Source organism: Sphaeramia orbicularis, chromosome 15, assembly GCF_902148855.1.
Source record: "Sphaeramia orbicularis chromosome 15, fSphaOr1.1, whole genome shotgun sequence".
NCBI lineage: Eukaryota > Metazoa > Chordata > Actinopteri > Kurtiformes > Apogonidae > Sphaeramia > Sphaeramia orbicularis.
Genome location: NC_043971.1, coordinates 3,673,683 through 3,686,396, shown reverse-complemented (window position 1 = coordinate 3,686,396; position 12,714 = coordinate 3,673,683). Strand labels below are relative to the sequence as shown.

At 43.7% G+C, this 12,714-nt stretch overlaps 2 protein-coding genes across 4 annotated transcripts; one reads left to right on the top strand and one right to left on the bottom strand.

Annotated features, from left to right (window-relative positions):
- Positions 1 to 389: 389 nt before the first annotated feature.
- On the bottom strand, positions 390 to 5,082 carry LOC115434316 (uncharacterized). The gene is made up of 6 exons (XM_030156203.1): positions 5,064 to 5,082; positions 3,743 to 3,867; positions 2,822 to 2,972; positions 2,141 to 2,511; positions 1,792 to 2,020; positions 390 to 1,692 (listed from the first exon to the last, which is right to left on the bottom strand). The coding sequence occupies exons 2-6, from the start codon at positions 3,788 to 3,790 to the stop codon at positions 1,571 to 1,573; spliced, it is 921 nt and encodes a 306-aa protein (XP_030012063.1). The 5' UTR covers positions 3,791 to 3,867; positions 5,064 to 5,082; the 3' UTR covers positions 390 to 1,570.
- prkn (parkin RBR E3 ubiquitin protein ligase) lies at positions 3,980 to 11,659 on the top strand. 3 transcript variants are annotated; one of them, XM_030156195.1, is made up of 12 exons: positions 3,980 to 4,105; positions 5,132 to 5,295; positions 5,394 to 5,594; positions 5,625 to 5,682; positions 5,949 to 6,064; positions 6,202 to 6,285; positions 6,449 to 6,564; positions 7,737 to 7,873; positions 8,036 to 8,097; positions 8,523 to 8,753; positions 10,432 to 10,549; positions 11,450 to 11,659. In XM_030156195.1, exons 1-12 carry the CDS (start codon positions 4,099 to 4,101, stop codon positions 11,551 to 11,553), a joined length of 1,398 nt encoding a protein of 465 aa, XP_030012055.1. In that variant the 5' UTR covers positions 3,980 to 4,098; the 3' UTR covers positions 11,554 to 11,659. The 3 variants fall into 3 exon arrangements, with proteins under 3 accessions (XP_030012055.1, XP_030012056.1, XP_030012054.1); XM_030156196.1 differs by having other exon boundaries at positions 5,394 to 5,598; positions 5,629 to 5,682; XM_030156194.1 differs by having other exon boundaries at positions 5,394 to 5,682.
- Positions 11,660 to 12,714: the final 1,055 nt, after the last annotated feature.

Genomic DNA, 12,714 nt, shown 5'->3' with positions numbered 1-12,714 from the left:
AATTCATCCCAAGGGCTGGACTGGACCCTTTGGCGGGCCGGATTTGGCCCCCGGGCCGCATGTTTGACACCTGTGTTAAAAACCATCAAAATATGGACCATTATAAGGAAAGGCGCATTTTTAACATTTCAAAAATTCAAAAATCAAAATTTCTCAAAACTGTGAACAAACTTTGTAGACATTGTTGCAGAAGATAAAGATAAAATTTGAAATGAATCGGACCAGTAGTTTTCGTTGGAGAAGATGATTGAAGAAATTGCGAACAAAGACAACGACAACAACAAAGAAGACGATGCCGGACACAACGCCTTCACAGCAGCTCACGGCCTATGGGCTGGTGGGATAAAAACCCAGTGTGGAAATGAAGAACATAAAAAAGAGGAGTTTGATTCATTCATTGAAACCTTTATTTAAGCCTCTTTCAAGTTTCTGTCTTTTACTGTGATGAAGAACGGACACATTTATAGACACAATGAACAGTTCAAATGTAAAACAGACCGAGGCCTGAAACTGAAACTGACCATCGACCCTGAGTCTATGAGGCCCCCTGGTGGAACCAATGAGCCTGAACCGGACTGTGGCGACTCTGGTCCACTGGGGGGGGCGCTAATGCTCCTCTAGGCTGAAACCAGCCGTAAACTGCAAAATAACGAGCAGATCCAGTGGATCCAGTGGATACGGGTCTGGACATGACACACGAAAGCACCAACACAATCTGATGTTTCAGTTTCTTCTCCCACTTCTATGTCTCTCCATCTTGGAACGTTCTAATAAAATAGACTCATTAGTTCCGTCTTCTACTGAATGTGATCAACTGATCACAGCCAATGCTTTGTCATAGTCATCACATCATGGCACTGCGTCTTAATGATGTTTCTAGAGTACCACTGTAAATCCAATAAGAAGGATTTAACACTATGACACCAAACACTTGGATCACCTGGATCATCTAGATCACCTGGATCATCTAGATCACCTGGTCAGACCAGTAGTTACACACTGTGGACACCAGATCAGGCACCATGCTCAGTCCTAATAAAACATCCATGACCTGGGGGGGGGGGGGGGGGTGAAGGACAGAGGAATGACTGACCTGAGGGTTGAGGGAGGGTCTTCCAGGGGTAGGGGGCTAATGCTAATAGCTAACATTACAGCCACAGTTAGTCATTAAAGTCCTGTGCCTTTGAGGATGGACTAAATACTGCACACTACATGACACAAACTACCTTAAACACCATCAAAACTTCATCCAGAAATAAATTCATTAACTGTCAGATCTAAATACACGTGAAAGACAAGTTACAAAACACGACCAAACACACGAAGCTACACACATGCTCAAAATCATTATTCACATTAACCATTTAAACTGAGGCAGGGCGTGTTGTAGACTTGGTCTGATGCATCATAACTGCATAAGTACAATGTCCTTCTAGTGGTGGACTGGCCATACTGTACCCAAACGACCAGTTCTGACCCTGTGGGCGGGGCCTCAGCAGTCAGCTGATCTGATGGAGGTAAACTGGTTGTCGTGGCCATCAGTCACATGAGCGTCGAATGTCGCGGTCGCTCAGAGGAACCTGGGGTCGCGGTTGGCTTTACGAGAGCGGAAACGCATCTCAGACAGTTTGGAGTTGATCCCAGAGCCGATGACGCCTTTCCTGGCGAGAGGAAACCGAGCCAAGATGGCGTCTGGCGAAGAGAGAACAGCCAATAAGGAGCCAGAACCAGGACTCACAGAGATTCAACCAATCACATGATCATGTGAACGTTACAGGGCATCATACTCACTGAAGATGGCGTTGATCTTGTGTGGGTCGAGTGCATTCCGTTGAGGCTGGAAGGTCGGCCGCCGGCTCCGCCCCCCTCTCAGGTTACTGCTGATCAGTGTGTTCATATCAAAAACGCCCAGCAGCAGAGTCCGCGCCATCGCTGTGGGAGACTGTGCCTGATTGGCAGCGTGCCATGTGCGGAAGTCACAGAGAACCCCAGACCCTGGGTAGACCTCCACCTGGCTCACCTGGACCAGAACCAGAACTAGAATCATGACTAGACCGTCATATTTAAAGCAGGACATATGCCCTAAAGCAGGACCTACCCTGGTCCCGATCTTACATTGCCCGTACCCCCACGGTCTCACCTTGGCCCCGCCGCTGGTGCACTGGCTCTCGGAGCAGCTCCTCCTCAGCTCATCCATGTCGGTCTGGCTGCAGTGTGGCGCCTCCTGCCCCATGTGACTCCCAAGATCCAGGTCCGGTCCTCCTGGGTCCTGCAGGATCAGGTCTGGTCCTCCTAGGTCCTCTTGGTCTTCCAGTGGGACGCAGAATTCTGATACCTTGTCCTGACCCAGGTGGTGGGCAGGGCCTTGGGGGCTGAACTCTACGTCTTGATGGGTCGGCAGGTGTTGATGGACGTGCAGGGCGTAACTGTCATTCGTTGCCATGGAGGCAGACTGGTGACCATTGCCCTGACCCAGAGTCTGCCACATGGTGGAGAGGAGCCCAGGGATTTCTGGGAAATGTAGTGAAGGTTAATACCCTGCCTGAAGGCCAGACTGTTTGACTCACATCTGAACCTTTTAACCACCAAGACCAGAACCACATTAACACACTGAACATCTGTCCATGGAACAGTAAACACTACAGTTTTAATGGGTCAAAAAAAGTCAAACATGACAAGAACATCACATTATTGGAATATTACAAGAATAATCCAATAATACAAGGAAAGAAAACCTGAGTACAGGTGTATCTGGGTAAGGTTCTGGATGTGGATATAGATCAAGATGTGGGTCTGGATGTGGATGCGCATCTGGACTCACCGCTGACCAACATGTTCTTCAGTCTCTGGTTTTCATTTGTTAGCTCCGCCTTTTCTCGCTCCAGCTCATGAACACGTGAACGCAGGAAGTGAAGCTCTGCGATTTGAGACACCATCAGGGACTCGCCTGGACCTGACTCCACCTTCACAGCCTGAAGGATGAAGTGGGAAGAGTTTAAGAATACAGGTGATAACGGACACGTGATAGACAGTATGTCTGTCTGTCAACTAAATGCTACAAGCAACAGAAATAACAGAAGAAAAAAAAAGTATGAAAGAACACCTACATCCTGGAAAAACTGAAATCTATAAATGTAAATATGAAGTGATTTAACTGGTTTTGTTCTTTGTTTTTGAGAAAATGAACTAATTTCTTGGGTTGTGAACATTAACAGAATGACCCAACCTTCAAACAGAGGATGCTCAGATCTTAACTGTCAGTCAGTCTGTTATTAATAACAACTATATTTCAAGTCATTTGTATATGACAAACATTAAACTCAGTATTTTCACATCATACATCTCCTCAACCCCAGTATCTGATAAAAAAAAAATTAGGTCTTTACATGTACATTCATGCTGTTTCAATATTATTTTCATTATATAGCCGATATGTGACAGTTCTGTTACATTTTTACAGTTTCAGTAGTAAAAAAAAATGTTTCTGATCAAAACATGGCAGAAAATATCTAACCTTTAACCTGTAAATATGGTTTTCACTGATTTATAATCAATCCAAATCGGATTCATGGTGTAAAACTGTTACATGACTGAGGATGATGATGGAGACACTGATTATAAATGTGGACAGGTCTGAGTCCGTTCCATCTGAACCGGGTCTGGGTTCAGGTCTCGGTCTGGATCCGGGCCTAGGTCTGGGCCTCGGTTTGGGTCATGGTCCGGGTCCCGGTCTGGGTCTCACCGCTCCGCAGCAGCTGGAGGATCCCGGAGTCCGCGGACCGTCCGACATCTGGACCCGGAGTCCTGGAGCCTTTAACCGGGTTGAAACCGGGCTGAAACCGGGACGAAACCGAGACGAAACCAGAGCTGCAGCCGCACAGAGAAAAACACAAAGAAAAATGTAAAATAACTTTATTAAAATTCAAAAACACAGCTATTTCCGGTGACGCACTTCCGCCAGAACACCGCTGCACTTCCGCTCTAGACCAAAGCTGTTTGTGTGTGCGGGGCTGGACAGCAGAAGGACCACAGTACCCAGAGTGCACCGCGGCTGCAGCGCTATAAACATACGATGGAGTTTGAAGGACGGACTGAGCGATGATCGGTAGGTGTAACTGGACTCATACCGGGTCGGACCCGGTTCTAAGGGGTTCTTCCGGGTGTTCGAGTCTGACTGAGTACATGTTGAATCGCAGGACAATGTGTCATGTTGAGCTTTTCCGCTGATCAGTAAAAGGTGAACAGATAAACAGACATTTTATAACTCGGACTCGGGTCATGTCTCCAATCTGTCAGTTGACCTTTAACCCCGAACACCCAGCAGAACCCAGAAGCACCGTGGTTTGAGAACTAAAGGCACACTGACGTCAACAAAACAGATTTAACTCGTACAGTGAACAGGAAACTGAGCAGGTCCAACAGTCACTAGTGCATCCATGTGGGTTCTTTAAGTGTGTGATGCATGTGACGTCACTTCAGGACGTAGAGTGTTCACACAGGAGTCTGATGGCATCACATTTACATTAGAACCACCAAAAAAAAAAGAGAAAAATTTGATTTCAGCAAAACATCTGAACTGAGCATGAAGACCCGAGTTGTGCCGAATTCTACTCCCTGCCAAAAACTGCACCGCCAGCAGCTGCCGAAAACAGCTCCCCCTTCCCAAGTCAGCCATGAAGAGGACAATGTGCACCAAATTCACCCTGCCACACCAGAATAGCTCCAAATGTGAGCTACTAAAGACATTTCACGCCTTTAACTTCACAAGTTCATTCCGATGGAGGATGCAGTTTTCGGCAGTACCCGGTGCCAAATTCTGCTCCCTGCCAAAAACTGCATCCCCAGCTGCGGAAGATATGGTTTTCATTAGTATCTGTTTTTATTGTTATATATTTTGTGTGTTGTGTGCCTAAGATTAAACTTTTGAAAGTTTTATATACCTTACAGTTGGCACATTCTTTAATATTAAACAGAAAAAAACATAACTGCAATATTGTCCTCTTCATGGCTGACTTAGGAAGGGGGAGCAGTTTTTGGCAGGGAGTAGAATTAGGCACAACAACCTGCAGTGTGAACGTAGAGTAAATGATGTCAATCCGTGTTAAATCTCAATGAAGTGTCTCCTCCTCAGTATTTGTTCGGTTCAACCTTGGCCCCGGTGTTGCCGTGGAGCTGCAGGAGGAGGCCAGCGTTGCTGAGCTGAAGGAGGTTGTGGGGAGTCAACAGGGAGTCCGACCAGACCAGCTCCGGGTGCTGTTCGCTGGTAGGGAGCTGCAGAGCTCTGCCACACTGCAGGTCAGAGGTCACAGGACCACACCCCCTGTCGGTTTAGGAGATGAATCAGGTGAGTCTCTGATGATGAAGACCCTGATCGGACCTCATCTGTCTCCCAGGGGTGTGACCTCCCAGAGCAGAGCACCGTCCATGTTGTCCTCCCCTCATCAGACTCCGCCTCCTCTTCGTCTCGCCTCCTCCTCCTGCAGGAGCGTCTGGACCGAGGAGCCGAGCAGGAGCAGAGTAGTCTGACCAGGCTAGACCTCAGCTCCTCACGCCTCCTGTCCACCTCATCTGGACTGGCTGTGATCCTGGAGGGAGGAGGGGGAGGGGGAGGGGGAGGGGGAGGGGGAGGAGCCACAGAGGAGGCGACACCCAGGCTTCAGGCCCAGGCTTCAGGTCACAGAGGTCAGTGAAAAAACTAAACACTCCTCACATTTCATGTTATATTTTCCTTATCACAGTTTTTTTTTATTGCAGTACAAATATAATTATGTGTGTAGAAAATGCAGGAAAAGTAGAAATGCTCATTTTTCACAGTAGAAATATAAAGTGTACTCTAGCCTCTGAAATGTAAAAGTATTAAACTAAAATGTATTTAGTTACCCAAATGCCATCATATTACCTCGTGTTTACCTGTGTGTACTTGTATTTACCTGTGTGTACTTGTACAGGTGAGCAGACACACAGTAGTTTCTTCGTGTACTGTAAGAGCTGCAGGTCAATTCGAGCTGGTAAACTGCGAGTTCGCTGCAGACGCTGTAAACAGACGACGCTCACACTCAGCAGGGTAAGAACACACTGTTATCATCCTGTAGTACCACCTGAGGCCACAGGGGGCGCTGTTTGGACAGTGTTAGGGCTGTACACACTGATGATGATGATGATGATGATAACGATGATGGGTAACCGTGGCGTCTTTGTCAGGGGCCGTCCTGTTGGGATGATGTTCTTCTACCAGGTCGTATCCATGGTGTATGTCAGTCCGATGGTTGTCATGGCAACGAAGCGGTAAGTCTGTCTGATGTTACTGGAGAAATGAAAAGTACAAAATACTTTACACAATAATAAACTGAAGAACTGCAAAACTACGTACCGGAGAAATGTCGTTTGATTAAAAGAAACAAAACAGTTGTACTGTGTGTGTTTATTGTGTACTTGTTGTGTTTTTCAGGAGTTCTACATGAAGTGTGCGTCCCATCCAACGGCAGATGACGACCTCTCTGTGGCCCTCGACCTCGTTATGACCAACACCAGAAACGTGCCCTGCATCGCCTGCACCGACGTCATGTAACGCAAAGACACAAAACCAGACACACAACCACACATACAATATGACGTGGACTGAGATGTCACATTTGACACAGACTTAAACAAAACATACTGAAGATACAACACAAGTCAATACACAGGAGTAACAGTCTGCATACAGTAGATACTACAATACCCATGAGTAGGGATGGGAATCAAGAACCGGTTCTTTTTGAGAACTGGATCCCAGTAGCTCGATTCCTTGGAATCGTTTGTCTGCCTGCTGAACGATTCTGCTTATCGATTCAGCCTTCGTTGTGCATGCGTGATGACGTCACACGTACGCTACATCATTTTGGTCAGAACGTAGCCAACATTGTGTTGAGGCAGAAATGGTCTAAACAGACCACACCAGGTCTAAACAGACCACACCAGGTCCAAACAGACCACACCAGGTCCAGTTGAACACTGTCAAACCTTCCATTTCTTCTAAAGGGTGGAATCCCTCCAATCTGCTCAAACATTAGTCCACAGCATGGGATTCATTTGATTCGCTACTTAGCGGCACTTGTGAATCTAGCGGCAGAGTGAACACCAGGCCGTCATCTGGGCCCAGTTCCGGTTCCGGTGCGGGCAACAAACGTCGTACCCCCTAAAATACAAGTTTCCGAAGGTATGGGAAAGGAAATGAGGTGCACAACAATGGGAGACGGGCAGAGTCGAACCAGTTCCACGTAGTGGAAATGCAGAAATAGAGGAATTAGTAAAGAGTCTTTAGTTTTACTTTCACTGCACCCCCCGCCCCAAACTGGGCCTGGCGTCATCTTTATTTGTACATTTTGTATATGTTCTATTTTCTGTGCAGAGATGGAAATACAAAAGACAGTTAATGCAAACACACCTGTTTGTACTCTTTTATTCCTTCACCCAATGAGAATCGATAGGGAATCGGATCGATAAGCAAAATCTATAATGGAATCAGAATCATTAAATTCTTATCGATTCCCATCCCTACCCATGAGCCTCAGCTGCTGGTTCCATGGAGTCCAGTTCAAAGTGTTGATCATTACTGAATGTTCACGAAGCTGATGCTACACTGCGTATGAAGTTTTCGATTCTTTCTTCATCTCTATGGCAACTGCAGCTGAGGCTCATGGGTAATGTAGTGCAGAGAGTCTGAAAAAGCAGGTTTTTGTGTGTCTGTGTCTCAGGGACGTGGTCGTAGTGTTCCAGTGTCCGGAGCGTCATGTGATCTGTCTGGACTGTTTCCGTCGTTACTGCCAGACTCGACTCAACGAGCGTCAGTTTGTCCATGACGCCGTGGTCGGATACTCTCTGCCCTGTCCAGGTACATGTTCAGCCCTTACCTGTCCACAGGTGATCTGAAGTTTACCCACTTGGATCAGACAGGGAACGTTCAATGTAACGCTGTCTGTCCGTCTGTCTGTCCATCTGTCTGTCCGTCTCTCTGTCCATCTGTCTGTCCGTCTCTCTGTCCATCTGTCCTCAGCTGGATGTGAGGATTCGCTCATTAAGGAGCTCCATCACTTTAGGATTCTGGGAGATGAACAGGTGAGTTTACTCTGATGTTCACACCCTGATTAGTAGTAGTAGTAGTGATCATAGCAGTAGTTGTAGTGATAGTAGTAGTAGTAGTAGTAGTAGTAGTAGTGATAGTAGTAGCAGTAGATGTACCTTTCATAGGTAACGGTTGTTCGTTTAATGTCATTCATTCTTTCATAAACCTTATAAAACATGAATAATAAAAACATTAAAATTAAACTCAGCTCATCTAAATAAAAGTCATTAGTGAACTCAACTAACCTAAACTAGTTAAAACCACAGTAAAAAATGAAATAATACTCCTAAACATGTGTAAACTCTGCCGTAACTTCATTTACATCCGTTGATTATAACCACTCTATGCTGATGATACTGTCTTTTACTTAATGAACATGTTTTTATTTGTTATGGACGCTGTTGTGTTTGTATGTCAGTATGGGCGGTACTTGCAGTACGCCGCAGAGGAGTGTCTGTTGATGATTGGAGGAGTGATGTGTCCGTCACCTGGCTGTGGGGCGGGGCTTCTACCACCTGACGACAACAGGAGGGTGGAGTGCGACCTACAGGCGGGCTGTGGATTTGTCTTCTGCAGAGACTGTAGGGAGGAGTACCATGAGGGGGCGTGTCTCACCATACAGGCTCCACCTACAGGTGGGACTACACAGGTGAGCACTGTGAGCATCAGAAAATAAACCAGGTAACAGCTGTTTGGTGTGTGTCTGTTCGTGTACATAGTTACTGTTGATGGTAAGGTCATGTGATCCGTACCAGCGTTGTTTCCCTGTTGTAGACCTGCAACCGATTAATCGACTCAAAGTGATCAAAAAAATCATTCAACCACAGTTCTCCTGAATCAAAGCTTTGTTTCCTTCATTTCTCTGCTGTTAAACATTGGTTCCACTGTTGTGTTTCACACGGACGCTTATTGTGACGCACAAAGAAGCTTTGATTCAGGAAAACTGCAATAGAATATTTCCCTTCAATCAATTTGAGTCAATTAATCGAATTGTGAATTTTTGCATTCGCTTCAAGCACCTAATCGATTAATCATTTGCAGCTCTACCCTGTTGTAAACCCGGGTTTAGACATTTCAGTCTATGAGTGGATTTCTGTCAGAGTTCGTACATATATAGTGACTGCAGAATGTAGTTTCCTGTTATTTTCCTCTACGCCACCTCTGTTTTCTATGTTTTCTTTTTTCCCCACATGTTCAGATGTAAAAGAACTAAATAAATCAGATTAACCTGTTTACGTGTATGAAGACATCAGAGTATTGAGGATAAATCCAGGTGTGTTAATCTGATTTGTCATAATAAGATGACTGCTGTTTTCTGTTAAAACAGATCAGATTAAATTGTTTACATGATCAATAATAATCAGATGCCGATCAGAGTATTAGTGTGGATGTTAACGGACTCATTGTCCCATGATGCTTTGTGTTCAGTTTCTGTGCTGTCTTTTATCTACTGCCCCCCCAGGAAAATTTAATTTTAAAAAAATATTTCTCAAATTCTGTTAAACAGAACAAACATTTTTAATTGGTGGGTAGATGACGACCCCCGTGTGGTGGTTACGACATGGTACGTTCCATGAAGTCCAAATTTTCTGGTTTCTCTGGCGACGTACAGGAAACATCAGTGAACGTTAAAGTGATGCCTCATCTCTGTGACCTCGGAGCTGATTATAATCTGATTTCTGACTTAAAGTGGTTTCACGTGTTTGTGTCTGGTCGTTGTCTGAATGGAATTACGACGCTCGACAAGCTTCATATTCAGGGTCAGAGGTCATCTGTGTGGTGATTGTTCCAGATGATCAGTGTGAATCTTATGGAAGTAAATCTGTCTCATCAGATCATCATCACTTTTGCACTGAAATTAAGTTTCTGAACTTTTTGTCTCTGAATTCAACTATGTTCATAAATTTAGAATTTAAAAAATTCAGATGCAAAAAATTCAGATCACACATCAGTGTTGACCGTCTTTCTGCATCGGCATCACATGACCAACCTAACATAACTTGATTGGCTGGCTGTCAGTTCGACTTGAGATAGAATCAATTATTTATCCTTGGTGTCCCGGATGTGTGATCTGAATTTTTTTCATCTGAATTTTTTACAATTTTTTATTCTAAATTTATGAACATAGTTGAATTCAGAGACAAAAAATTCAGATACTTAATTTCAGTGCAAAAAAAAATCAGTGCTAGAAATTCATGGGCTTTGATAATTTAAAATCTGATGAGACAGATTTACTTCCGTAGATTCTGACCCTGAAGTTCATCTCTTAAATCAGACGAAGGGAGTCGTTACTGCGGAGTTTGACATCGGTGTCCTCTGTCTGCCAGGGGTTCGTGGTGGACCGGGGGGCGTCGCTCAGGGGGAGGTGGGACCACGCCTCCCTGCTCCTCATCCAGAACTCCACCAAACGCTGCCCTCAGTGTTCGGCTCCTGTGGAGAAAGACGGTAACTGGAGCTGATTCTAGATCAGTGAAAACCACTGAGGTCCAGATCACGGGGCAGGTCCGACAGATCCAGGACCTGCCTTGGTTACAGACTCCGCCCACTGGTTTTCACCAGCCGCCACCGAGTTACTACCGAGAGCCAAACACTCACATGTTGTGTTGTTAGTTCCTATAAATATAGACAGAGTTAGCATGTACAGCAACAACCACAACAGGACGAACCGGAGTAAAATATAAAAATAACTTCACTTTACAAAAGAAAATCGTTATGAAACTAAATAACATCCACATGTGAAGCTGATGTTGGTCATTAGTAGGGCTGTAAGAAAATATCGGTTCTGCTATATGTCGTGATATTTCATTTCACAATACTGTATCGATATTAAAAAGTACTGTATCGATATTTTTCAGGTATTTATTCAAATGCAGATATTGTGGAGGTTCAGTTTTGTTTTTCTTTTTTGTTTATATTTTATTTATTATTATTTAACACTCTTTTATTAAATACTGTTAGTTCCTTTGTTGGGATTGCACAAAAATAATGCTATGATGTTAGTTATGAATTAATAGAATATGAACATGTGAACAGGATCTTAAACTGTAATGTCCATAAAACATAATTTAAGTTTTAACACATGAAAATTTTGTGATGTAGCATTAGATCCTGTTCTGATCAAATAAAAGTATGTTTAGTATTTGTGCAGATTTCTGGAGTAATTAAATTCTTCAGAATAATAATCATTACAAAAAAAGAAACAAACAAAAAAATTGCCTTTTTAACAGTATCATGATATATCGTATCATGATCCTAGTATTGTGATTCGTATGGTATCACCAGATTCTTGCCAATACAGACCCCTAATGCCTACCTGTGCTGACTGGCCTCTGTCTCCCCCTGCAGGCGGCTGTATGCACATGCACTGTCCGGTCTGCAGGGCTCAGTGGTGTTGGCTCTGTGGAATCCCCTGGAACAGGGACTGTATGGGAAACCACTGGTTCGGATGAACACAGGATCCATGTGACCTTTAACCCTCCTATCACTGCGTCCCTACAGGATATCACTGAATCATACAATCAATCAACTATCAATAAAATGTGGCATTAAATGGTGGATGGACTCTGATGTGCTTTAAATGTTCATCATCTCACAGTCACATCATTATTCATCAGCTGCTAAATCATAGAAACATAACATGTCTTTACTTACTGTTAAACCCCAATTCCAAAAACTCTGGGATGCTGTAAATCAGGGCTCTCAAATTCATTTTCTTTCAGGTTCCACATTCAGCCCCATTTGATCTCCAGTGGGCCGGACCAGTAAAATAATAACATAATAATCTATAAATAATGACAACTTCAAATTTTTGCCTTTGTTTTAGTGCAAAAAAACCCCAAACATTAAATTATGAAAATACTTACTTTAATAAACTATCCAAACAAAATAGATGTGAATAACCTGAAAAAACTGAAATTTCTTAAGAAAAATAAGTGCAATTTTAATAATATTATGCCTCAACTTTCATTTCTACATGTGCATTATGGAACCAAACTCCAAAGACACTAAACACTGAGGAACAGGCAGAAAACTGTTAAAATTATTCTTAATTTTCTTTAGACATTTCAGGTTGTTCATATTTGTTCAGGTTATTCACATTTTATTGTTACAGGATAGTTTGTAAATGTAAATATTTTCATAATTTAATGTTATTTTTTTCATTAAAACAAAGACAAAAATTTGAAATTGTCTTTTTTTTTAGGCATAATGTGATATTTTTTTCACATCAAACAGAGAAGAAAATATGGAGTCATTCTTTTTTGTTGGTTCTTCTGCTGTTATTATTTGACTGTAGATCAGATCGGTCTGTATGTGGAACCGCAACTAAAATGAGTTCCACAGCCTGGACTGTGGAATTTTTGCAATTCAGTTCATCCCACAGGCCGCAGTGGAACCTTTAGCGGGCCGCCTTTGGCCCCCAGGCCTCATGTTTGAGACCCCTGGTGTAAACTGTAAATAAAAACAGATTTTAGGTTTTGTTGTGTCTGATTCTGTTACATCCACATCAGACCAGGCTCAAACCGACCCGGTCTCAGAGTGAATCCAGTTTAGTCATGAACATACAGTAGGTCCTGTTGGGTTTATTATGAACGGACTCACTTCATTGACAT